Here is a 24,368-nt window from a genome sequence, read left to right as displayed (position 1 = left end):
TAGGCATTGGGTTCAAAGGCAAACGATATCCTGCTGCGATGTGCCCCGACCCCTTGGCCAGGACATCCGGTTTGGTTCTCACACATTGTAAGGAAAATGATGCGCTAGCAGCTTCCGGCTTCTCATTTTGCGGCCCATTTCCCTGGGGCCGCAGTTTCCGCTACGTTGGGCGCCAAATATGCGTTCGAACCGAGTTCACCACACTGAGCTTTTTCCGCAAACTCACCACTGTGGCGGCGTGTGCGCAGGCAGAACAAGCTTTCGGCCCTACGACAACTTGGTAGGCTGTTGTTTTTGGCTGTGGGGGGTGGCTGGGTGGTGGATTGGGGGTTGTGCAGGAGGTGGTGGGTGAAAGACTACTCTGCGTGTTGGCCAAGGCGTCGGCGGCTTCATTAACTGTTCGTCGCTGGTGGCAAACGGTTCTTCGCCTCCTCCAAAAATCCACCTAAACAAAATTCGACCAAAACTTGCGATTTCGAAAAAGTAACGTCCAAAGCGAAATACAAAACCATTGAATAATTAATGTAAATAAAATTCAGTTGAAAAAATCTCATTTAAAAGTGCTCAAAGTGTATATACATATCTGTGTGAACGTGTTTGTGACTACGAAATATTCCAATCGAACATAAAATTCGAAAGTCTCGACTAAATATCGAAAATCAAACAAAGCATATTGAATTATTGCCACGGCTGGAAATTCTGATTTAGGTGAGTTGTGCCTATAAATAATCTAGCGCTGTGCGATTACAAAATTCCGTTTTGTTTATAAATAATTAAGAGCGTATTCACCTAAGCCAGAACATCAATGAAATTGGGTTTATCCCAGCAGATCTATTAAAACCTAAACAGGTATCCCGGAATCTTACTCATTTGCTTACGTGTTGGGGAAAAAGTTACTTGATTACAAGTATTAAATCACCCCTCGATCATTTACCAAATCAGCGTCATTTTCTGGTGACCTGTTTTGCGGTTCAGTCTGGAATACTATTAAAGCCCATATCAAGATACTGACGTGTTAACTGGAATCAATTTTTATTAAATCGGCGCGCGCCTCTAATTCCGAGATTTCTCGTTGTAAAATTCTAGGAAAGTAATGCATTATTAAGGGTTAAAAAGTAAAACGTTTCAGTCACAGTGTTAATACATATGTTAAATCATATTATCCTATAAATAGATAATACTACCGAGAAACTAACATTAGTATAATGGTTTAATTGAGCTTTTATACGTGCATTTTGTATGTACTTATAGCACGGTGACAAATCGTTTTCATTTTGAGGGAAATACAAACGGAATTATAAAATATCTGCAAATTATTGTTGGTTTTTTTAAATCTTTACATTTAAAAAGTATATTTTCCACCTGTTTGTGATTGAGTGTGTTATGCCATCCTATTGTATCAATTATTGTATCATCTTTGTTATATATCATTGTATAAAAGTGTAGAACTCATTTTTTGGGAAATAAAGGGCATTTTCAAAGTGAACAAACGAAGCCAAGTGCAGCAACAAAACTGACCTTTGAACAATTAATTCACACTCACAGAACGGGAAAAGCAATGCAGCAATGCACAACTGCAAATTCCATAAAACTCTGAATTAAAGAAAAATGCCAATAAGTTTTAATCCACATTAGCCCACACGACTCTTGCTTTTTAAACGCTGACACATTAATTAATTAACAGTGTTTGCGCTCTGAGTTGTTGTTTTTCTGAAGATGATGTTGTTCTTTATTCCTTAAAAGACTAAGACAACACAAAAGTGGTGTCTTTCTCCATCTGTGTTTGCGTTACCTTAACTTGTGACAACCTTGATATGGTCGCAAAAAAGATGTGTGCACAGGGAGAAATTTGTGAAACCAAACCAAAATCTATTTTAAAATATTTAAACTTCGAAAAATGTAAGAACATGGTTCCGTAAACCATTACAATTTACCTAACTTAAACAATATATGTTATATTTAATAATTTTATAATTACACTCTCTTTTTTACTCACACATTTTTTTGTACAAATTTATTTGACGTATTTGCACCTGTAAGATACTGCCAATATCGGTAACAAAATCTGCGCGTTGCATGCGGAACTCCATGGCCTTATAAACAACTCCTGCAGTTACCACTTATGTAATGCGGTAAGCAGAGTGACTGGACTGGGAACTGGAATGGCAGGCTGGCCTCCCCCCACTCAAATTTCCCCCTCTCCGAAGCTGATGATCTCGCCAGAGCTCTCCCAGCGCTTTTCTCTCGGCCGATTTCCGCATGGGCAAACACCAAAACACACACGTACACCCGATATAAGGCCCAATCGAAAGTGATTGTGTGCGAGCGGCACAATTGTGTTTGGTGAGCCGCAGAAATTACGTATACGTATATTGGTGGGGCGATGATTCATCGTCGATTCGGGGAATCCAAAAGCCAATCGAGTGCCGCAAAGCCAAAAAGCAAGACAAGGCAGACGGACTGGTTTTTGTTTCACCTTAACGTTTTCTTCATTTATGTCACGCCAAAGTTTTGCCAATTCGCAGGGTGTTTTCTTTTGTTTTGGCCAAGCTCTTCAAAGTAATTGCTTCTAAAAAAAGGAGATTAGACTTAAATTTATTGACCTAAATGCCATTTCCGGTGATAATTAAAATAAGTAGTGTCTATCAAGACAGTAGATAATAGATTTAATGCTTGGAATGTTGATTGGAATGCTAGGGCTATTCCTATTAATTCTATAACAAGTACCCATAGCTCATTTCATCGTGGAGATTTGTCAAAATTAGCTTGAATTCAGTTTGCTAGCGCATGTATGTCGATACCACGCGTGGCGATGGCTGTCGAAGAGCATCTGAATTCGGCGTACTAGGCTGACTCATTTCTTTATCATCGTTTTTCTGCTACTCAAACATTTCGAGTTCGTTGGTAGTTTTGCTGCTCGTGCTATTGATATGCCCCCCCTCATCTATTTCCTTGGCTTATCAACATTATTTCTCGCCGAATGTCTTGAATGTTAATGCACTACGCGCTTTGTTTCTGGGCTTCTTTTGAGGGCGGCAGAGACATTTCGACTTAGTCCAATCACTGACAAAAAAGTATCGTTTGAAGAAACGATAAAGTATCGTTTTAAAGTATTAGCTTAAGGACTATCCATCTTATAATACATTATCTAATAGATATGTAAAAAATATGCATATCTTGAAAAAATTGATAATTCTTGGAAAAAAAGTTTTGGAAATATGAAGATACGATTTTTTATATTTTAATAAAATACTTAAATAAAATGCTAGCCAATAAATTGAACAATAAAGTAATAAATGCAACTAAATCCATTTAGATATTATATGTAGGATGAAAAAAATCGTTGAATGCCTTTCGTTAAGATATAAGTGCTACTTGTTTTTCTCAGCGCATTTGGTGGCCTTAAACTGGTGCTGGCTGAAGAGGAGCAATAAAGGCGGCAGCGACAACAAGTGGTTGCTCAACTATGCGCTCCACCGTCAAGCCCGCCTCCCCCCCTTCCACGGACCGATTTCTTTGGGGCTTGGCTTTGTTTTTTCTGCAGTCTCTCTGCCTCGCTCTCTCCCGCTCTCTTTCCCGTTCACACGCGTGACCTTGAATCGCACATGTGCCAGAATTGCAGGGGGAGTCGCTTGGGCGCAGGTGGAGTCTTTGACTTCTCTCTTCTTCTTCTTCTTCTTCTTCTTCGGGGGTTTTGTTAAAAACTTCGAGATTTCTGTGACGTCTGATATGTTCACTGACAGTGGCTGCTACGTCATACGTCATACATGTATGGATATAGGCGCAACCGTGACAAAAGCCTTTTTAGTGATCCCTAGGCAATTTAAAACAAATTTCCGCGGGATATTTTTTGATAAAAAACAAAATACTTCAAGTTCGGTATTGATAGTTTGATATTAGCATGTTTAAAAAGTTTTGGTATATTTTAAGTTAGGTCGAAATATTCTTCCTTAAATCGCCTATTTCCGTTATTTTATTTTCTAACATTAAACCTCACAAAAACCAGAGCTGAATTAGTTTAGTCTGCTGCCTGTTGATTGCATTTTTATTTTTGCAAGTCCTGAGGTGTTCTAGGTTTTATTGCAATCCTATATAGATGTAAATTGCGGCCGGGAAATTGGCTCACAAAATGCATTTTGTCCGCAGCTTTCCCACGCTGCATGGAAACTGTGTATTTCGCTCAAAAATTCGTGAGCCAGCAGAAATAGTTTATACTATTTTCATTCATGCACAACAATAACGAAATATTTCCACCCGATTGGCAATGCTAACTGCAAATATTTTTCCCCTACGTGTTCGGTCTGCACTTGTGTTTATTTAAATGACTAAAATCTGTCTATGGAACAGAAGCCAAAAATTGAGTTAATAACTCAGTTCGACCTTAGACGTTGGCAAATCTCTTTTCGGTCTCATTTGGGAATTTTGCTTGCGTGAATTAGCACGTTGTATAGATTTTATAATTTACATTTGCCGAGGGTCGAGCTCGTTTCAGGTCTGTCAATTCCTGGGAAAATCAATAAAAATATTCAGCTGTCATACCTATATTAAATAAATGGATCTATTGTTATGCATCTGGCTAATAGTTGATGATTATTTTTTGGACTTTTCATCATAGAATCGCGAATGATACACAAAAAGTATAGATATTCCTCTCATCTGATCTTTTAAGATACCTTTCATCTTGATTTGTCCAGAAACGAATGAATTTTAATGAGAAAAGAGTTCATGTGAAATAACATCTCAGGATTCCGAATTTTTATGGTATTTCCAGACCATTCGTATCAATACAGTTTCATTCCTAGCAACAACTACACCATTTTTAAAGGAATCAATGTTTATTTATAGCCGAAAATCGAAAGTGAAACACCTGCAGAGCGTTATAAAAATCTCATCACTTTTCCAAATCCACTTAAAAATCTATAACCATTTTTTTTGCTCGATGGCGTCATAGGAACGCACTTGAACAAACACATTGGAGAGAACGAAACGTTGAGTACGCACAACGCAAATGAAAATAAATAAAGGAAAAGTTAAGCAGGACTAAACATGAACACACCGATCAGCAACCATCATATCAGCAGCAGTACCTTTTCATCAAGTATACGTATGAGGTATACGTATGACGTATACGTAATACGTATCGAGTATCTGCACTGAGTGCAGGGAGAGCGATCGCAGAGAGCGAACAGCTGAGAATGGAACCTGAGCAAGCGAAGCCGTTCCGAAGCTCTCTTGCAACCGAGTGCGAAGCGGAGCGCTCAGTTTCAATCTGAACTTGGCCGCCGACGGACGTGAACCGCCGACTAGATATACGAGTATACACATATTCACATACAACGCATATTGCGCAAGGCGCACGCGACTATATAGATGCCAGTGTAGTGGTTAATGATACGCAGCACGACAACTACAACGTGAACTACAGATGTGTGTATAAATCAATGTCCGCTCTAAGCAGGCGGCTGCAGTGTCAATAATAAAATTAAACAAAGCTCGAAAGTAAAATACATGAGCTGAGCAACAACGGCGTTTGCGGGAGCAACTTTTGTTTTTGTTTTTAATTTCTTCACCTTTTTTTTTGGCGCGCGCGCGACACGGCCGACAAACAAACCGAAAAGCAGGCAATCATAAAAGACAAATTCAATTAATTACACGTGTCGACATAACAAAGAGATAATTCGATTTCTGGCCGACTCAGTGCATTCGGATCAAGAATCCAAATTCAACAAAAAAAAACAAAATAAATAACATCATTTTGCCGCACACCTACTTACACCATAAAAGGTTAGCTATAATACATTTTCTGAAAGTAAAATCAGCTAGTTTAAGGCGCAGTTTGTAAAGTACGCGGTCCACAAGCCGTCTTTAGAGACTTAGGTACAGACAGCTTCCCGTATCAAGTTCGATTGCAATGACACTGCAAGAAAAAAAAACTGCCAGCGACTTGGCGGAATTCATAAATTTTAATCCCAGATACATAAATAAATTCACGATTTTTGGTGCGGGCAATTACTTATCTAATGCCGCGTGCAAAAAATTGTATTTATTAATTGCGAAGTGAAAAAGAAATGCAATTGTGTTCACTGGGCGCATTGTACGTAATCGCAAAAAACATAGAGAACTTTGTTTTTGAATTGTATTTTTTAGTGCTGTCCATAAAAACACCAGGAAATTGACTAAATAAATTTTTTTTATTTCATCTACTTCCTGTCTGGTTGACCGTAAACACCCAGAACATTATAGGCATAGCTATATCTATATATTAAATATAGATTTTGTGCAATATTTAAAAAATGTTTTTTTTCGCTGATGTTCCACTATAAACTGATAATATTGTAAGTTTTTGCTTATCAGCAAATATATATTTCTGCTAGTGTAAGTTCAGTTTTTCAACCTAACAGGCGTATAATATGTGCGAATAAATCTGAAAACAATGAAGGCGGTTGACTGCGATTTATTAAAGGAGAATAACACTCAGTTTGGTATTTACTAGTAATCCTGGTGCTGCTTTCTGGTTTGATTAGTCGACTACGATTAACATCATTAACATACTGGTTCAGATTTCATACTTTGTACATAACGTATGCCGGAACTGCACCCTTGAGAAGGCATTTCCTCCTCGGAGCAATAATATTATATATGCAACTATAAAGAATATACCGCTTATCGCAATCAAATTGTTGCTTGAGCTGTTTTCTTCATATTTCAATTAATTGTATTGACAATTTTAAATGCGTTGGAAAAAAGAAGGAAAGTAGGAGGAGGGTAGTCAGTTTCTATTTAATTATTTTTCACTTGTGAAAATGCGCTCAATGGGCGAAAAGATCTACGCAAATGCTAATATTTATATTAACAAAATGTAAATATTTTTACAACTGAAATCGGCACGAAAAAAGTTTATAAAAATTCGCGGTGGCATCTGGAAGATTTCGTTTATTTCATTTGTAATCAAGGGAATATACAACCTGAACGTGGAACTGGAACTGCAATCGAAAGACACGAAATGCCATAAAGTCTTTAAGACTTTTGCCTTATCCGCACGCACACATTCCGCCTGTTGGGCGGTTCGGAATCCATAAAAATAGAATGAAATGGAACAGTCATGGTCAAAACTTACTTAAATATCGATTTATCTGCGCCCAGCCAGCAGCTATCTAACTTGTATTGGGCGATGAACCGATGCCAACGGCAGCGGAATTGTTTTCAGTAATTGTACAAAACGAAACACAAACAAAATCCGCACTTTTCACACCTTTTGGCCCATGTGTGTGCGATTGCTTACATACAATATAAAGTCGCAGTCTTGCTTATAGCTATAACTTTGCCGATTGTACTAAGCAGACTTGTTTCCAATTGAAAGTAATTGTAAATTAAATGCCCGCGGCAGTAGGAAGGTCACAGGCTGAACACATTTGTGTTGGATCTGTAAACAATGTAGAAATGGCCAAAAGGATAGCGGGGGTTAAGTATATGTTGCGAAGAATGATTAAAAATCTTTGCACCACTCATTAATTAAATAATTATGCATAATAAATGACAGATAGTTTGTTTGCTTATTTTCTTCCAAGCTTATAGTATTTTTACTTTCCAGTACTCAAGCCGAAACTGTATTTATCTTAAAACAAGTATATTAACTTTTCCTAAGTTGTTTTTCTTGTAAGACTAAACTCACCTTGAGCATTTATTCAATATTTGTAAACTTTTTCGAAAGATCCCAAAAGGCAACTGCAATTGCTTTGAACTAATTTCAATTAACTGATAAGGTTTGAACTTTAATAAGTAGAAATTCCCGGAATGGCTTTATATTCTAGTCTCCCTGATAACCCGCCGTAAGAATAAGTACTATACTTTATATATTTGTTCTGTTTTTCCGCATGAACAAAAGCCAACCAAACTTTAAAATGATCTGTCATTCACATTTACATCCCCAACCGCAGCCCAAGTTCTACAAACAATTCACACCACCACCAAATTTCACAAACAATGGAAGGGAAAAAAATATCTGAATCCCATTACGCATACGCCATGTTGTACCGAATCTGAATTGATTGAATCGTGAAAAGTTTTATAGCAAAATAATTAAATGCTGCGGTTTCTTCCAATTTTCGGGCATCGCGTGTCGGTCGTTTTCCTTGGCCGAAAGCAAATGTACATACGTACGAACGATTTGTCTTGGCCATTAGAATGGAAATGGCTCCAACGCTTGGGCAAATGAGGTCTGGTGCGATGTGGTCTGGCTCGGCATTCTGGGAATGTTTTTTGGGTGCTCGGGCATTATTTACTTGACTGCAAAAATGTTTCCTTTGATTTGGTTGAAAGGCAATGAAAATCGATTGGCACTGTACAATTTAACTTTTGGCTGCAAATATATGTAGGTGGTGATGAGCGAAGCCAAAATGTAACCGAATTAATTACTTTTTAATTAGTTGTATGCATAAAACGTTTTCAAGTGATATAAAGTAAAATTTGAAAATATAGCTAACAATTCAAACAACCATTCCTTGAATTCTTTTGGTTATTTTTTAATTTTATTATTTTAGCTTGCCAGTTTTTATCGCTACGCTAAAAAGAATGTAGAACTTTCGCGTTCGCACACCCACTGGTATCTCATAGTTGCTTTATCTATAAATGCTGTCAAATATCGCATATGTTATAGTTAAGGGCAAACAACTATTTCTAGTCCCATTCAAAGTTCTGCACTGAACCATTCAAGCAGTTTTGTATACAAAATTTGGAGCTATCAGAATAAGAAAACTAAAGGAGGGAAACAACTATTTCATCAGAATTTCTGCAAAATGAAATAAAAATTACCAAAATTGAAATTCTTTAAGTGCGATATTAAGGGACAGAATTTTATATATAGATCTTAGAAAAACTGGGTATTCCATTTATAACAAATAAGTTTGCACTCTCTGTAGTAAATATTTTTTTACACCTAACCACCAAGTGTCATATAAATAGCACAGCCAACCAAAATGTTGCCCGTATTAGCAACTAATTCAATAGATTGTGACCTCAGTAAACTTCGGATCTAGGAGTAAACAAACATTAGTTATTTATATATGCCGTGCATACAGAAAGCCAAATGGATTTCCTGCAAATGACAGCGGGGGCATGGCCCAGTGAAGGACACAGTCAAAGAACTAGAGGAAAATCATAATTTCCAACGCATATTGATTTTCTCGGGGCTGGGAGACGTTTTCATTTTTTTTTTTTACCCATTTTCGACGACAGGCGAAATTGCTGCTGTGGAGAAACTTTTTATTTGAATTTAATTTTTGTGCACATACCGAATATAATGCAAGGCACTCAGGACACCGCCAGGACACCGCCAGGACACCGGCAGGACTAGGCACGCACACATGTCAGCCTGCGCAGTGTGTGAGTGTGTGTGAGTTTTGGGATTGTAGCCATCCCATCTCATCATATTCCACCTCCCATTCCCATTATATTCTCCTATTTAGCTGTGTGTTTATTTTCGGTTCAGAACGCGATTTTCCAATCGATTGGGCACGTGACAAGGTTCTAGCTACTGAAATACTCGTAGGTGTGTGTGTGTGTCACATAGCCATCATTACTTGCCAGTATACAGATACGATCCAGCGACTGTATCGTAACTCAAAACCGACATCTTCATTCCCGGTGCCGTCTATTTTTGACAACATTTAATTAACATTTTTCTTTTACCTTGCTCACTTTTTATTCGGCTGGCGACATCCTTTCTTGTTTGCTTTATTTACGCATCAATTTGTAGCTCTGATTTATGCCACCAGAATTTTTCCAACCCTCCGTTCAGCCTAAATGCGATTTAAATTGGTGCGTGGCGGTTTTTCTTTTCCTCGTTGAGAGTTGCTAGCCCGGTCTGTCTTAAAGTATTATTCAGCTTAAGATATTCCCAAATTGAAGAGCTCCGGCAGAGGCAGTAACTTGAGGCTAGACAAGAAAAATGGTGGGCGAAGGTCCTGAGGAGTGGCAGGACCTATGGAGATGAACCCAGCAATTAGGCGCTTTAGAAAGCTTTTTGCGCTTGTGGCACTTAATGAAATCTAAAAAACAAATCCATAGAGCAAGGAAAAACTCTTTTAGAATATCGATGTTTGAAGCAAGACATTTAAATTTTCAGAAAACTCGTTAAGCTCAAATAATGTGCTTCAAAAGTTTAAATTATAATTCTTTTTCAATGTAGAGCGTAGAAAGGGGTTGTAAAAGTTATTATTTAAATCTTTCCATTAAAATAAAACACCAATAACCTAATTTCTATGACAACAAACCGTTTTCGGCGAAAACTTTCTTTAAAGGACTAATTGACATACTTAAAATTCTATACTTATATCCTTTGCGGCGAATCTAAGTCAATTAGCTTCTCCATTAGCCTGTTTTTCTATTTTAGGAGCACTTTACCCTCAGGCCACTAATGACTGTCTGGATTAGGATTTGGGAAGGGCTTTAATGAACATATCGCACCTGATTGTTATTTTGGGCATGTGAAAGAAACTACTCCTTATTTAACTATATTCCCTCTTATTTAATGAACTTAAAGTTACTTGGCAAAGCCAACTTTTCTTTCCTACTGCGTGTGTCACACTTGAGTTCCTTTATTATTTATGCCCATAAGCAGGACAATCGATACCCCTTTGCTTAAAAATTCAAGCGGTGGCGCTGAAATGACCCCCTTCACCCCACCGCCAGGACATCCCTAATGCACGTCCTGTTGCCCATTGTGTGGTGGTGTGTGTAATGCTGTGTGTAAGAGAGATTAGCGAGCTGGGGCAAAGCGATGCTGCTGCTGTCGGTGGCAGTTAAGCCGCAGCTAGCGCCAAATACTTAAAAGTTTCCTGATGTCATTTGCCCCACGTCGGCGTCTACACTTCAAAAAAGCTGCGACACCAAAATGATATAATGTATTTAAAAAATGTTGTTTAAGTAATCTGTGTTGAGCACAAATTTTTTAAGCAAGTTAATAATAATAAAGGGGTACTTTGGGCTCTAAGCTCTTTACTCAGCATTTGCGAAATCCTTTCTGGAAGTTAAGAAAGTAGTTTTCTACCAATTTACTTTATCTTTATATATAACGCTCAATATTATTTTTTTGTGGCCACATTTGCTTATTACTCCGCTTAGATGTTCGACACACGGCAAGGGGGAGGGGGTTGGTCGTCCTGAGGTGGAGAAGTGGACCTATAAAGCGCCATGCGGTTCGTAAACAAATCCGGAGGACATGCCCTCAGTGGCGAAGTGTGAGTGTAAGCGAGTGGTGTGAATTGCAAAAGAACCGAAACAGAAAAAACACAGTGACAGCAACAACAAAGGAAATCCAGTGGCGGACAAATTGTTTTTGCAAGGCTATAAATGTAAACAAAATTAACATATGCAAATTTTTCAAGCCCCCACGTGTGTGCGAATGTCTCTGTGAGCGGTTGTATTGGTGCTGCACTCAAAAAAACCAAGTGGTCAAACACTGATGAACATAAAGTAATTAAACTTTTTTTTTCTAAATTATAAAGTAGTTACATAGTAGTTTTTAAGATATATTTCCAATTTTAATCGATTAAAATAATATCATTTGTAGCTTTAAAAATGTTAATACATAAAATTCTTTAAAAAAAATTCTTAAAAAATTCTTGCGCCTTTTGAAAGCTTTTTCGTGCAGTGTATACGCCAACGTTTGGCATTTGGAGCAATAGACTGTTGGATTTTATTTCTCAGTGCTCGAGTGTGTGCTCTTCTTTTGTTGAAAAGTTGAGTTATGTGCAGAAAATGCAAAATACTTCGACATATGTTGACTGCAGTGCCGGAAAGTAGAGCGAAATTGGGAAAATGTGTCTGGGAAAATGACTTGTTTGGCCTCTTTATAGTCCACGGCTATTAAATACACATTACACCCACACTGTTGTTCTCCCCAACAAGCGACCAACAACGATAACCTTGATCGATACAGCAGTAGCTGGTATCTAAACACATACCTACATACATACATAAAAAAAGGACGAAGGCTAGGGGAAATCGTTAGTGGTAAAGCCATATGTTTGACTTAATTATTGGGAACGAAGAACTAATGGCAAAGTGCTAGCCAAGAACTCTAAGCTTACATTTACATTATATTTTATAAAAGTTTAAAAGTAAAGTTTAAGTACTTTCCCTCAACCAAAACCATGACCTTAAAATCCAATATAAATATAGTTGTCTTTGTATGCAATTAGTAATGTAAAACATAGTATTTAGCTAAGAATACAATTTAATATACCATACCATATACCAATATACCATATACCATATTAAATCGTATTCTTAGCTAAATACTGTTTTACATTACTAATTGCATACAAAAACAACTATTTCTATTATTTATATTGGATTTTTCTAAAGAACTTTAATAAAAGTATTTGTTAATTTAAATCGTAATAAAAATTGGCTAAATTGAAAGCCGGAACACACAGCTTAAATGACTCCACTAATTTCCTCAAAATAGACGTGTATACCTATTGATAACCCTATCACCAAAATAAACCCAAAGTAATACTGAGAGATTCCCCACTGCCACCTTTAGTAGATTATTACCAAACAGATTTTCTTATCGCAGACATTTTGAAAAAGAAAAAATCCAAAGATAATACAACTTTGCCAAGGGAAATTGGCTTTTTCTACTGAGCAAATCAGATCGTGTATTGATTTTGAAAATCCCACTACACTTTGAGTTCTTGCAAAAGTTTTAGGAGTTCCCCCACCTCAATTAACTATGAGTATAGGTATCATAAGTAAGCGACTTAATCTAGGCGACGTCCCAGCTGAAGCTCTCCTTCTTTAATGTGGAATCAATCAGATTTATGCCTTACATATGTGATATGTTAAATATGATGCTGTATATATTATAAAATCAAAAATAAAATTCATGCTCGTTGCAAACTTATGTAAAACATACTCGTTGGTAGAATACGTCAAATACAAAATACATCAAAAACAGACAAAGCAAGTGCTATCTATGAGGCTAAAATAATCCATCACTGTACACCAGCTTAATGCAAAAAAATAATGACAATCCATCATTGCTTTAATTTTCAGGCAATCAACAGTGTAATCCAATGTTTGAGGAGGCTTTTGGCGATATACGTATGTACAAACACCCATAAATTGTGGCACATACTAACCCCAATTAATATTACCCTATCCCCATCTAGAGCCCCTTAATGCCCATCCTGGGTTAAAAAATGAAGAGCAAGAGGTCTGGGTAATGAATAATCTGTGGGCATAAGTCAATCGACAATACGCCTAATTAGCCCATCCAGAAGGCATCAGATTTGTGGGGAATTTTTAGTGGCTAATTGAACATTGTTATTGCTCTTGGCCTGGCCATAGAGACTTTGGTGTTGCTGTTGCCCTCGGCATAAAACGCCAGCGGCAACAACAAATATCGGAAAAAGTGGCATAATAAGTCTGGCAAAAAGCTGCGCAAGTTTTGACGTCAGACCTCGTCATCGCATAGTCGACATCTGGCAAAAACAAAGTTGAACTAAATTGGAAGGAGGAAGCCTTCGAGCCATCACCCTTCCGCAGTGAACAATGGCAACCTAATGCCCCTCATACATGCGTATCTGATGGATACAAATTACCCGCAATTTGACTTTTCTATTTCGATTTAGCAGGGTGAATTATGTTTTGTTGGAAAGACGAATAAGAACTTGTACTATCACAGGGATCTATACTATTCATAATACAACTTACTTTTAGTAAATATGATATGAAATGGATTTAAAAATCCTAGAGATATGTCAGGGCAAAGAAGAATATTATTCTCATGAGCGAGAAGTTTGTTTGAGATACTTTGCAACAAATATTTCTGTTGTAAGAAGGGTGACTACCTGGTTGTCTAAGGAAATCGGTATGCGCAGGCACTCTATTTAATCTTGAAGGGCGTTTCGAGCTTTCTTATTCAGTTCTTTCCTTAACCTAAGCTAAATTGTTTCTGGCACTCTGACTTATTGATTTCTGTTTAATGCTTACCTTCCTCAGAGGAAATTATCAATGCCAGCATGGAGTTGAATGGTGGCGCCACCGGAGGAGGCAGTGCGGCAGGAGCAGTTGGCGGAGGCGGTGCTGCACATCACAATATATCGCAGTCGACTTCCCTGCCGGTAATGCCGTCGCACATTCCACTCCACCTACAGAATCTGCCCGAGCCAAGTGCAAGTGGACCCCACTTGCGCATCGTGGAGCAGCCGACGAGCAATATAATCCGCTTTCGCTACAAATGCGAGGGTCGCACCGCCGGCTCGATTCCGGGCATGAGCTCCAGTTCGGATACGGGCAAGACTTTCCCCACCATCGAGGTGTGCAACTACGACGGACCCGTCATCATCGTGGTCTCCTGTGTGACGAGCGACGAGCCCTATCGCCAGCATCCCCACTGGCTGGTCAGCAAGGAGGAGGCGGATGCCTGCAAGTCGGGCATCTACCAGAAGAAATTGCCGCCGGAGGAGCGGCGGCTGGTGCTCCAAAAAGTGGGCATACAGTGCGCCAAGAAGCTGGAGATGCGCGACTCGCTGGTGGAGAGGGAGAGGCGGAACATCGATCCCTTCAATGGTGAGTATATACGCAAGTTACTGAAATCATAAAAATAACATCTGGAACTCCAACTTCATTAATAACCCCTTTGCTTACTCTTTTCTCCCAGCCAAATTCGATCACAAGGACCAGGTCGACAAGATCAATCGGTATGAGCTGCGCCTCTGCTACCAGGCCTTCATCACAGTGGGCAACTCGAAAGTGCCCCTGAAGCCCATCGTATCCTCCCCGATTTACGGCAAGAGCAACGAGCTGACCATCACCCGGCTGTGCAGTTGCGCGGCCACTGCGAACGGCGGCGACGAGATCATCATGCTGTGCGAGAAGATCGCCAAGGACGACATCGAGGTGCGGTTCTACGAGACGGACAAGGATGGGCGGGAGACGTGGTTCGCCAACGCCGAGTTCCAACCCACGGACGTGTTCAAGCAGATGGCCATAGCTTTCAAGACGCCGCGCTACAGGAACACCGAGATCACACAAAGCGTTAATGTAAGTTCAGTTGTATGGATTCATATACATAATGCTGAATTCAAGCTGTAACAATTTGAATACTTTATTTAAGCTTATCTCAATTATCTAAAAACTCGAATGACTGGAATGACATGTGCATGTCAAGCGGCCATTTAAAATGTGCATATAATGAAGAAACCAGACTAGTTTCCGATGTTGTATATAACGGACTTAAATCACGTCAAATGTACTAAAAATAGTTTTCGCGTTCCAAATTAACATCATTTGCTTAGATTTATACACTTACCTTAACCTCCTTATATGTTTTAGTACGAAATGTATCATATCCTCCGTATGCCTCCCTTTCAGGTGGAGCTGAAGCTAGTGAGACCCTCGGACGGAGCGACGAGTGCCCCACTGCCATTCGAGTACTACCCGAATCCAGGTACAGTAACCTTTGCGCGGCTGCAGCGCAAGTTGAAGCGCCGCCAGGAACTGGACGTGTTCCAGCAGATCCTTTCCCTAGACAGCGAAACCACGGCCACGAAATACTCATGCCCACCGATGGATCTGGAGGAGGACAACAACACGGTGTCATCCGACGACCAACAGAGTTCGGGAACTCTCAACGAGTTCGAGATAGCCGTCAAGAAGATGCAAATGCGCCAGAGGGGTGAATCGCACGAAATGGATGGTGGCACGGTCACCGAGTACACGGATAACGATAACGAACCGGACATGGAAATCGAGCTGGAAGTGCCGCAATTGTTGCCCCAACTGGCCGACGACTGCACCCAGACATCCACGCCCATGGAGGAGATTCTGCAGCATCCGCAGCTGCAATCGCGACCTCTCTCCAATGTGGAAACCATCACCGAGTGGATGAAGAGCAGCGAGTTTGAGAGAACGGATAGCCTGACGGTGGAGAACGGGGACACGCAATCCCTGTCCAATAGCACGGCCCAAACAGCTTTCACCAATGTCAGCAGCTTGACTGCCAATACGACCATAACGAACCAACTGGACGAGGAGGCCCACGGTCTTTTGGCCAATGGTTCCCGCCGGGACACCCTCGAGAATCCCGCCGTGAAAGAGCTGCCCGAAAATGAAAAGGAACCGGAAATGGTTTCAGCCAGTGCCCAGGCCTCTATGGATTTGGACGAAAACTTCGACGAGACAGCCACTTACACGAGCCTGCAAATTGCCTTTAATAATCCCATAGACATAGCGTTGCCCAAAGAAAGCAAGCAGACAGCCCCGACTTATCCGGCCACCAATCCCTTTGGTCAGCTAGATGATGCTGAATTGGTGGTGCTGACAAATCCACCAGCTCCCAGGATAAAAGTGAACGCTGCTCAGACACCAGCCACGCCCCCCTCCTCGCCGCCCCTGCCATTGCCACCCCGAACTCCGTCGCCCGTTTTCGATCAGAGATTGCCTCCCTTGCCACCCAAGCCGCAGAGAAACTCCCAGGATCTGAGTGCGGTCAGTGATTCTATATCTGTAAGCCGATCGCGAAACGGCAGCCTAAGCTCCAATAGAACTACACCTTCGCCCATAATTATAATGCGAACCCCTGATCAAAGTCCCACCAAAAGGCAACCAACGCCAAGTGCGTCGCCTAAGAAGCGTCAGGGCTTCTTCTCGAGATTCTTCTCCCGCCGTAGGAGCAAGGCGGATGACGAGGATTCTCTGACGCCTGGTGGCAGCCCCAATAAGCAACTGCCAGGCGGATCAAAGGCCACGACACCGACTAGCAGTAGGGAACCGAGCGTTGCGCACTTCTCTCTGGGAGATCCCAATCGCAGCTCCACGAGATCGATGCAGCCACTGGGCAAGAGCGAGGGCAGAAATGGCAAGCCAGTCGGTCGCAGTTCAAGCAGTGTATCGGGAAAAAGACCTGCCTATCTGGATGCGGATGTTATCCACATACCACTGAAAGGGGGCGACAGCGAGAACAGTTTGCTGCGCCCGGAGAGCTACTCAAATGCCAGCACCCTTAGTTACGGGCGACCGCTGGACAGGAAGACCCTGAGCACTCTGCAGCTGGCGGATATACCCATTAGTGACGGCAATATGGAATTGATAGCCATTGCCGACAGGCAGAGCATCAAGAATCTGTGCGAGGGCGCCTACGGTGTGGTGCTGGATCCCAGTGTGGATCTCTCCGAGGCGGAACACTTTGCTCTCTACACCAGCAAAAGCCCGGAGCCACCATTTGGCGGGGAGTGCGGCGATGGTGGAGCAGCAGGTGGTGCGGCGGCCGGCGGAGTGGATACGACCGATTTTCTCAGTGCGGATGAAATAGCACGACGGTTGGCGGAGGCAAATGGCTTGGAGTAGATGCTTAGGGTTACGGATAACTGATTTGGGGACAAGATACTTTCTTTAAACCTTGAAGGCATTCAAATGCGCGGTTTCCCAAGGCTTAATTTAAAAAAGTAAATGAAGATCTTGTATAGTTTGTCGAAGCTAAAAATACCCTTTCTGAAGCGTAATCAAATCAGTTTACCGAAACCCTATCATTAGTTAGTGCAAAACAACAAAACACACAACTGCACCAGCAAATTAAACTTTTCTAGTCGTCTTCTTTTTCAGTATTAATTACAAAACCAAATATATAAGTTATAATGCTTACAGAACGTTCTAGATAAGCAACTCTGAGATCGCTCACCAAATTCAATTGTATATGTATCTTTTTTAATCGCCCTTAAATTTAAATATCTTTGTAGAACTCCTAACCAAGCACAACCGCCGGGTTGCCCAAAAAACAGTCGAAAGCCTAAAGCGCAGTCTCATGAGCACCGATTTCTATCCATCCAAGCTGGTTAAGAACTCCAGTAAGTTTTCAAGAATTATCCGCATTTATACTGGTGCTGGGACTGGGTTCCTTCTCAGAATCCTTTCATCTATGCAGTTCCTAGAAAACACATTTACCACGCAAAAGCACACACACTCATTTCTCGATGGTTATATTGATTGGCAAAAATGTTTGCTGAAAACGCACTACTGATAGTACAGGATTTAATAACTTGTGGACCAATGGATAAAGTTGTTGTCGACTCAGAATTGTTGGGAAATGTTACGTTGTAGTCGAAGAACCATTTATTAATATAGGTCGTTCGAATAGAAAAATGTTTGTTTCACCCATACTTATTGTATTCAACATTGATGAATAAAAGATTTTCGTAAAAGTCGTGACATTGAACTATTTTGTAATTTGTTAAAATTTTAAAATGCCCTTGCCTGCAAAGAAATCGAATAAAAAGGTGGTACTACTTTGTTTGAATAGTTTATAACGATTACATTCGTCCGCTAAGATGTTTTTGTTTTCTAATCTTGTAAAACCTTTTGCCGCCACCTTCATTTTTCATATTTAAATTTTTAGTTTTTAAATCAAAAATCTAGTAATTTAAGCAAAAGGTTTAAATGGCAAGGGTATCTCTAAATATTCGGACAACCGAAAAAGTGTCTACCCCTTAAATTTCTGTCTAGTTTTCATCGAACTCCATTTTTGCCACCAAAGTTGGACATCAAATAATGTAAGTGGATACTGCCAAGGCAAGTTGATGTTGTGGCTTGCTGTCGTCCTTTTTGAGTTTCCGCAAATTGCTTTAGTTTCACCTCAGTTTTGCCTTAATTATGTTAATGCTTTTCCGTTGTTAAGCGCTCTTCTCCTTAATACTACAAACACACGGCTAACACTGTTCTTCTTATTTTTTAGGCCAGTATACGGTGGTTCCCACTCCACAAGTTGCGACCACAGCACCGCAAGCACAGGTGTCGCCTGGTAGGCCTTTGATCTTTCCCGGCGGTAGTCCCAATTTCGTGCAGGATATCAAGATGGAGAATGGATTTATGGACATGGACAGCCAGAGTAGCCAGTGTCCGTCAGTGGAACGCAATTTCGCATCGGCTAGGTCCAACTGCAGCACAGTGGATAGCATACCGCCGATGCAAATCGGGCAGAAGCAAAATCATCTATATTTGCCAGATGCTACAAACTTCCCATTTAATGGGAATTTCGCATCGCCTCGTTCCAACTGCAGCACAGTGGATAGCATTCCGCCGTTTCAAATCGGACAGAGCAATAACCATCTCTATCTGCCGGAGGGTTCAAACTTTCCGGTTAACGGGTGTAGTCCCACCCATTTCAGTGGTGGCTCCATGACTCCAATCAACAATAACAACAACATACTGGTTAATAACAATAACAATGACTTCTTAAGTCAAAAAATGAGTGCCATAAGCTCACCGCCACAAGGAAATTTTGGTATCAAACAGGTGTACCAACAGAGTCAGCAGTTCCTGCCTCAATCGCACCCGGAGTCCATTCCATATTTGGCCCAATCCCAGCCAGAACAGTCGCAGTACCACCAGCAACATCAGCTGCAGCAGCCACAGCAGCCACAGCAGCAGCAAGCTCTGGCAGATGAACCCATCCAGTCGTTCAGTGATCTAATTAGTGGCAGCATAGGCATGGCGCCCATCGACACCAACGAACTTATCCAGGGCATTGAGGCTGAGCTCAACAGCTTAGGAATTCAGACATTCAAGTGAACAATAACTTTGCTAAATACTAGTGTACATATATTCATAAAATATACCGGAAATTAACCAATTAGAGCTATGTAAAAAGGTCTCAATCCAAGATGAACTTCAACAGAAAGCCTGTCTTATATAATTCTACTTCACCGCGATGTACATAAATTTGTTTGGATAGATAGCAGATAGAGGGAAATGCGAATCTCATTGCCCTATGCCTTGTTACGACTTTTTGTTGTTGACACAAGTAAGTTGAATATAAAGTAAATTGTTTCAATAAAAAATAACTTAGGAATTTACATGATGTATGTATGTATGTTTCTCTTCCATGGGGGAATGTGGGTAATACTATAATAATTTAGAGTGGTAACTGTTTAGCGGCAGAAATAGGGCTGACCCAGGTTGGCATTATTCTCATTGCGCATGCCGGCAAAGAAACGATTGATGTCCTCCTCGGTCACTACCTTCTTGCTAGCGGCGAATGCCTGCAGGTATTCCTTTAGCTTGTCCTTCATGCGGTTGTACTCGGTAATCGCATCGATTTGCTGTGTCCGGTCAATGGAGGCCAGTGCCCGGATTCCTTGTTCATAGCTGGAATTCTCTTCCGCCCGCTTCATGCCGCGCTCCTCGTACGTCTTCGCCGAGTCCTCGGCGTCCAGCAGAAACTCCACGGCGAGTTCCTTGTACAGCGACAGGCATTCAGAGCACTGGCAGAGCGATTTTCGCCAGTCATTAGTCCAGAAAGCGGCTCCTTGAAAGAGGAAAAGGGGAGAGGATTAAATAATTGAAATTGGCAGTTCAAAGAGTTTGTGCTGAGCTATTCATGCCATGTAATCAACCATCCAACAAGAAATTTCCCCTACCGACATTTAAGGGTTCTGAGATTTCTTTCAAATATTCGTGCCACTGGAATCCACATTTTATTTCAACACTTCACATTTAAATTGCCAGGATAAAATCGTCATGAATTTGGAGTTCTTCACTGAAGGCCTCGACAGCCTAATGTACTGTGGCATGAAGCTTTCGCCGGAGCAGCGCATCTTGATTGAAAACTCGCTGATCACTTTGCAAAATGACAACCGCTTTACGGGCATGTATCTTTGGGGTCGCATTACGGCCACCAAGAACGATTACTACATTGCCTTCGGCTACACCAATGACTGCCTGAAGGATCGCAAGTACTTCTACAGTCTGGACCAGTTCCAGTGGCAGTTGTTGCCGTTTGTACAGAGCCCCAAGATCTTTCAGGCGACTATATTGGCCAGGGAGCCATTTATAGGAGATCCCAGCCTGATGACCTACGTTAAGCTGGTGAGTTGATAGTGCAAAATACGCTGGTGATTGGTTTTTCATATCGAACCCACACAGGACCCCACTTTTGACATTGTCGCGAATCAGGTGGCTGGTATCAGCCGCCCTGAAGTGGTCAAGCTGAAGGAGGAGGAAAGGCTGGCAGCCATTGTGTTTATAATAACGGAGGAGTGTGCCATTTGTCCACGGGGAGCCTTTTACAAGATGACGGACGGCCGTGTTATACCCAACCAGATGTTTCGTGGTCTGAATGACTTGCAAATCGACAACCAATCGTATTACCAGCTTTACCGCCTGCCCCGCAATGATCTCAAAGTCAATTTGGCCAAGAGGAGCGACTATAACTATGCTATTGACTTTCTGGACACCATTGACTGTGTAATACCACTGTGTCAGGCTTTTGCCCTGAATATGCAACGAAACGAGGGTTTGGTGATAATCAAGTCGTGCCTTTGGTTGGGCATGACATTCTTTCACAAAATGAACTCCCACAAGCATGGTTTCCTTTACATGGGCGATGGCAAAAAGAACTTTGACCTGCTTTTCATGTATTAAGTTTGCTTTTGCATTAAAATTTGTGTTTTGGAGCATATAATATATCAATTTACTCACCCTGGTGCTGCTTGGCTGGTTTGGGCCTGCGACAATCCTCCAGTTTGGCGCGCTTCTGGCTGGGTTCGCCCTCTTCTGGCTGAGATTCGCCTTCAGGGACTTTCATGATATCGCAGATGCTGCGATCCAACTCGTTCTTCAGCTGGTGATCCTCAGCCTCCGGCTTGGCCTCCTTTACATCATCTACCACAGGCTGCAGCGCTAGTCCAGCGTAGTCCTTTAGGAAGGGCTTGGCATCCATGCAGCCATCGCAGATCATTTCGCTGCAGACATCCAGCCACTTCTCGCTGGCACCGGGCGCTTTCATGTGCGGCAAGTGGAACCAGTCCTCGCAGATGGCGCACTGCAGCATTACCTCCTCAACGGTGCGATCGGGATCGGGATAGGGTCGCCTGCACTTGCAGTACAACCCCTGGAAGTTCTGGTTATACAGATTGCCCACGTTGCGCGGTTGAATGCCCTCGACTTGTGGGTTCAGGGAGCACTTGCCCAGCCGCTGGGTGGGACAGTCGCAGCGGAAATTCCGCTTGGTATAGAGCTCCACCAGTTCGTGGTGCTCGTGACAGCGGTAGGAGCAGGCCAAGCAGACTCCTGCCGCCTTGTCCAGATCCTCGCGAGCCTCGGGGCAGCAGGTGAGGCAGGAGTACAGGGCCTGCCGACCGATGGCGCCCTTGGCGTAAGTGCAGGACTTCTCATCGGAGGCGCCCAGCACTGCGGCGTATTCGTCCTCCAGCTCCTTTTCCTGTTCCAGGACATCCAGCATCGTAATGGTCGACTGCTCCAGTGGATTGGCCTCGTCGACCTCGTGGGCACCATCTTTGGCATTCAACTCGCTCATCTCAACAGTTTAACAAGGAATTTTGAGCTTGGCTTCGTGTCAGTTTCTCGAAAGTCGCGGAATGCGCAGCGTTTGGCGCGATTGGATGAAAATTGCAAATAATTCAACCACCTAAACTTAGGGATGGCCGACAACAGCTTGTTTACGCGATAGCTATCGGCTGCAATTTTGGTTGCGTTGCAAAGTACGTGTTATGCATGGCCGTAAAACAGAGCAAATTAAATTATTTTCAATTAACATTTTAGAAGACATGTCATTTTCAATTTATAAATGTTTATATATTGCAAATTAAATTTAGTATGCTAAAGCAATTAGGTGAGGGTTTCTAGCTACTTTTAGCTAGATATAGCTACTCTAGCGTGCCGTGCACTGGCACGTTATTCAACACTGTACCGCAGAATTTGGCTGAGCGTGCTGCTGAATTTAATAAACAATTAATAATTTGCTGTAGCTAACGAAAAATAAGGCATCAAAATGAACGCACCGCCGACCTTCGAGTCATTTCTGCTCTATGAAGGCGAGAAAAAGTGAGTAAACGAGACGAACCTCCCCAATGACCACCTGTAACCCGTATTTGTGTTTGTATGGCGCGGCTTCAGAATCATCAAGGAATTGGACACCAAAGTGACCAACGCGGCTATATTCACCATAAACAAGGAGGATCACACGCTGGGAAACATGATCCGCAAGTATGTTGCTGCATAAGCCCCGCTGTTTAGAAACTAAATGTGCATTCTGCTCTGCAGCCAACTGCTGAAGGATCCCAATGTCTTGTTTGCCGGCTACAAGGTTCCCCATCCTCTGGAGCACAAGTTCGTTATCCGCATCCAGACGACGGCCGATTACTCGCCGCAAGAAGCCTTCATGAATGCCATTACCGATCTTCTAGCAGAATTATCTCTCTTCGAAGAGCGTTTCAAAGTATTACATACAATCTGTGCTAGAAATAACCCTTTAATATTGATTTCTTATATCCATACTTATTTTTTGTTCCAGGACGCCATCAAGGAGAAGAAGGAGGGCGGCGATTAAACATATAATTACCAATAAATTCCTTAGACTTATGAAAACCCAATAAAACTATGGACGACTCTTCTTCCACATTCTTGATTTTATTTTTTACACTATGTATACACTCAAAAATGACGAAAACAACCGATTGTGTGTTTGCCACGAATCGCATTCAATAAATAAAACAATTTAAAATAGACTACTATCCATGAATGTGTGCATAACGCAAGATCACAATTTGAAATAGAGAATGTTCCTTGTGTGATTGAGTGAAGCGCTGCTGAGGTAAAAGTTATCTCATCTGATGGATCTCGCAATATGGTTATGCTATGGAGTCTAAAACAAAGTAAAATGGATATAATAATTTAGAATTTAACTAGAGCTAATAGGTTTCATCATCGGCACATTCGCTCGTATCGTGGCCAAAAACTGCAATTGGGAAAAATGTTAAATATTGGTCAACTTAGGTATTTGTATAGTTTATTTAATGTTACTTACCCTCGCAGGAATCACAGTATTTCCTGGGTGCAGGTAGCTTCCGTTCCTTCTCGTTGTTGTTGGACTCGGATGGCGGGGGGGAGTAGTCCCGATCCTCGCCAGCCTGGATTGGACAGTCCTCCGTATCGTGCTGATCAAACTCATCGCAGATGTCACAGAAAAGTCTGGGAGCCGGCTTGCGCTTGGTCAGGACATCGAAGGCATGTGGTCTTAAATATGGTACATGAATAACAAATATAATTTTAGGTCACATTTTACAAAATCCAGTATTACGATATATTGATACACATTTTCTATTTCTATCTTTACAGAGTAAAAAACGGCATTGCTTCAACCAACCAAAGTCGTGAAGAAAAGAAGGAAACTCACTTGGTGAAATCCATTGGCAAGGTTTCCAGCGTCTGCACCTTAGCCTTGAGTGCATCATTTTTCTGCTGCATGTCAGCAATTATTGAGTTCAGGAAGTTGATCTTGGCAAGACTGGTTTCCGTGTCCAGCGACTAGAAAGGAACAAGGGACATTAGTTACAAAATATGGTTTA

At 41.5% G+C, this 24,368-nt stretch overlaps 5 protein-coding genes across 18 annotated transcripts in view; 3 read left to right on the top strand and 2 right to left on the bottom strand.

Moving 5' to 3' along the window:
* Positions 1-303: 303 nt before the first annotated feature.
* Positions 304-19,856, top strand: LOC6549401 (dorsal-related immunity factor Dif). Of its 5 annotated transcripts, none has more exons than XM_015156601.2 (7): positions 327-708; positions 13,060-13,107; positions 14,008-14,577; positions 14,669-15,051; positions 15,382-15,457; positions 17,745-17,852; positions 18,737-19,856. In XM_015156601.2, exons 2-7 carry the CDS (start codon positions 13,080-13,082, stop codon positions 19,570-19,572), a joined length of 2,001 nt encoding a protein of 666 aa, XP_015012087.1. In that variant the 5' UTR covers positions 327-708; positions 13,060-13,079; the 3' UTR covers positions 19,573-19,856. The 5 variants fall into 5 exon arrangements, with proteins under 5 accessions (XP_026835877.1, XP_015012087.1, XP_001974449.1 ...); XM_001974413.3 differs by lacking the exon at positions 327-708 and adding an exon at positions 5,254-5,784; XM_026980076.1 differs by lacking the exon at positions 18,737-19,856 and having other exon boundaries at positions 304-708; positions 15,382-17,781.
* On the bottom strand, positions 19,581-22,463 carry LOC6549402 (putative E3 ubiquitin-protein ligase UBR7). The gene is made up of 2 exons (XM_001974414.3): positions 21,481-22,463; positions 19,581-20,308 (listed from the first exon to the last, which is right to left on the bottom strand). The coding sequence occupies exons 1-2, from the start codon at positions 22,316-22,318 to the stop codon at positions 19,932-19,934; spliced, it is 1,215 nt and encodes a 404-aa protein (XP_001974450.1). The 5' UTR covers positions 22,319-22,463; the 3' UTR covers positions 19,581-19,931.
* Positions 20,315-21,462, top strand: LOC6549403 (radial spoke head protein 9 homolog). The gene is made up of 2 exons (XM_001974415.3): positions 20,315-20,868; positions 20,926-21,462. The coding sequence occupies exons 1-2, from the start codon at positions 20,521-20,523 to the stop codon at positions 21,421-21,423; spliced, it is 846 nt and encodes a 281-aa protein (XP_001974451.1). The 5' UTR covers positions 20,315-20,520; the 3' UTR covers positions 21,424-21,462.
* Positions 22,464-22,672: 209 nt separating the features above from the next.
* On the top strand, positions 22,673-23,421 carry LOC6549404 (DNA-directed RNA polymerase II subunit RPB11). The gene is made up of 4 exons (XM_001974416.3): positions 22,673-22,845; positions 22,918-23,007; positions 23,065-23,239; positions 23,315-23,421. The coding sequence occupies exons 1-4, from the start codon at positions 22,793-22,795 to the stop codon at positions 23,348-23,350; spliced, it is 354 nt and encodes a 117-aa protein (XP_001974452.1). The 5' UTR covers positions 22,673-22,792; the 3' UTR covers positions 23,351-23,421.
* Positions 23,422-23,605: 184 nt separating this feature from the next.
* Positions 23,606-24,368, bottom strand: part of LOC6549219 (restin homolog) — a 28,551-nt gene continuing 27,788 nt past the window's right edge. For all 10 annotated transcript variants that reach the window (XM_026981104.1, XM_026981105.1, XM_026981106.1 and 7 more), the window contains 3 exons: positions 24,197-24,327; positions 23,828-24,036; positions 23,606-23,758 (listed from right to left, as the gene is read on the bottom strand). In XM_026981104.1, the coding sequence (XP_026836905.1) occupies positions 23,712-23,758; positions 23,828-24,036; positions 24,197-24,327 (387 nt within the window). In that variant the 3' untranslated portion in view covers positions 23,606-23,711. The remainder of the gene's footprint in view (positions 23,759-23,827; positions 24,037-24,196; positions 24,328-24,368) is intronic.

The sequence above is a fragment of the Drosophila erecta genome, unplaced genomic scaffold, assembly GCF_003286155.1.
Source record: "Drosophila erecta strain 14021-0224.00,06,07 unplaced genomic scaffold, DereRS2 tig00000092-arrow-pilon, whole genome shotgun sequence".
Taxonomy (NCBI): Eukaryota; Metazoa; Arthropoda; class Insecta; order Diptera; family Drosophilidae; genus Drosophila; species Drosophila erecta.
This window is presented reverse-complemented; position numbering and strand designations above follow the sequence as displayed.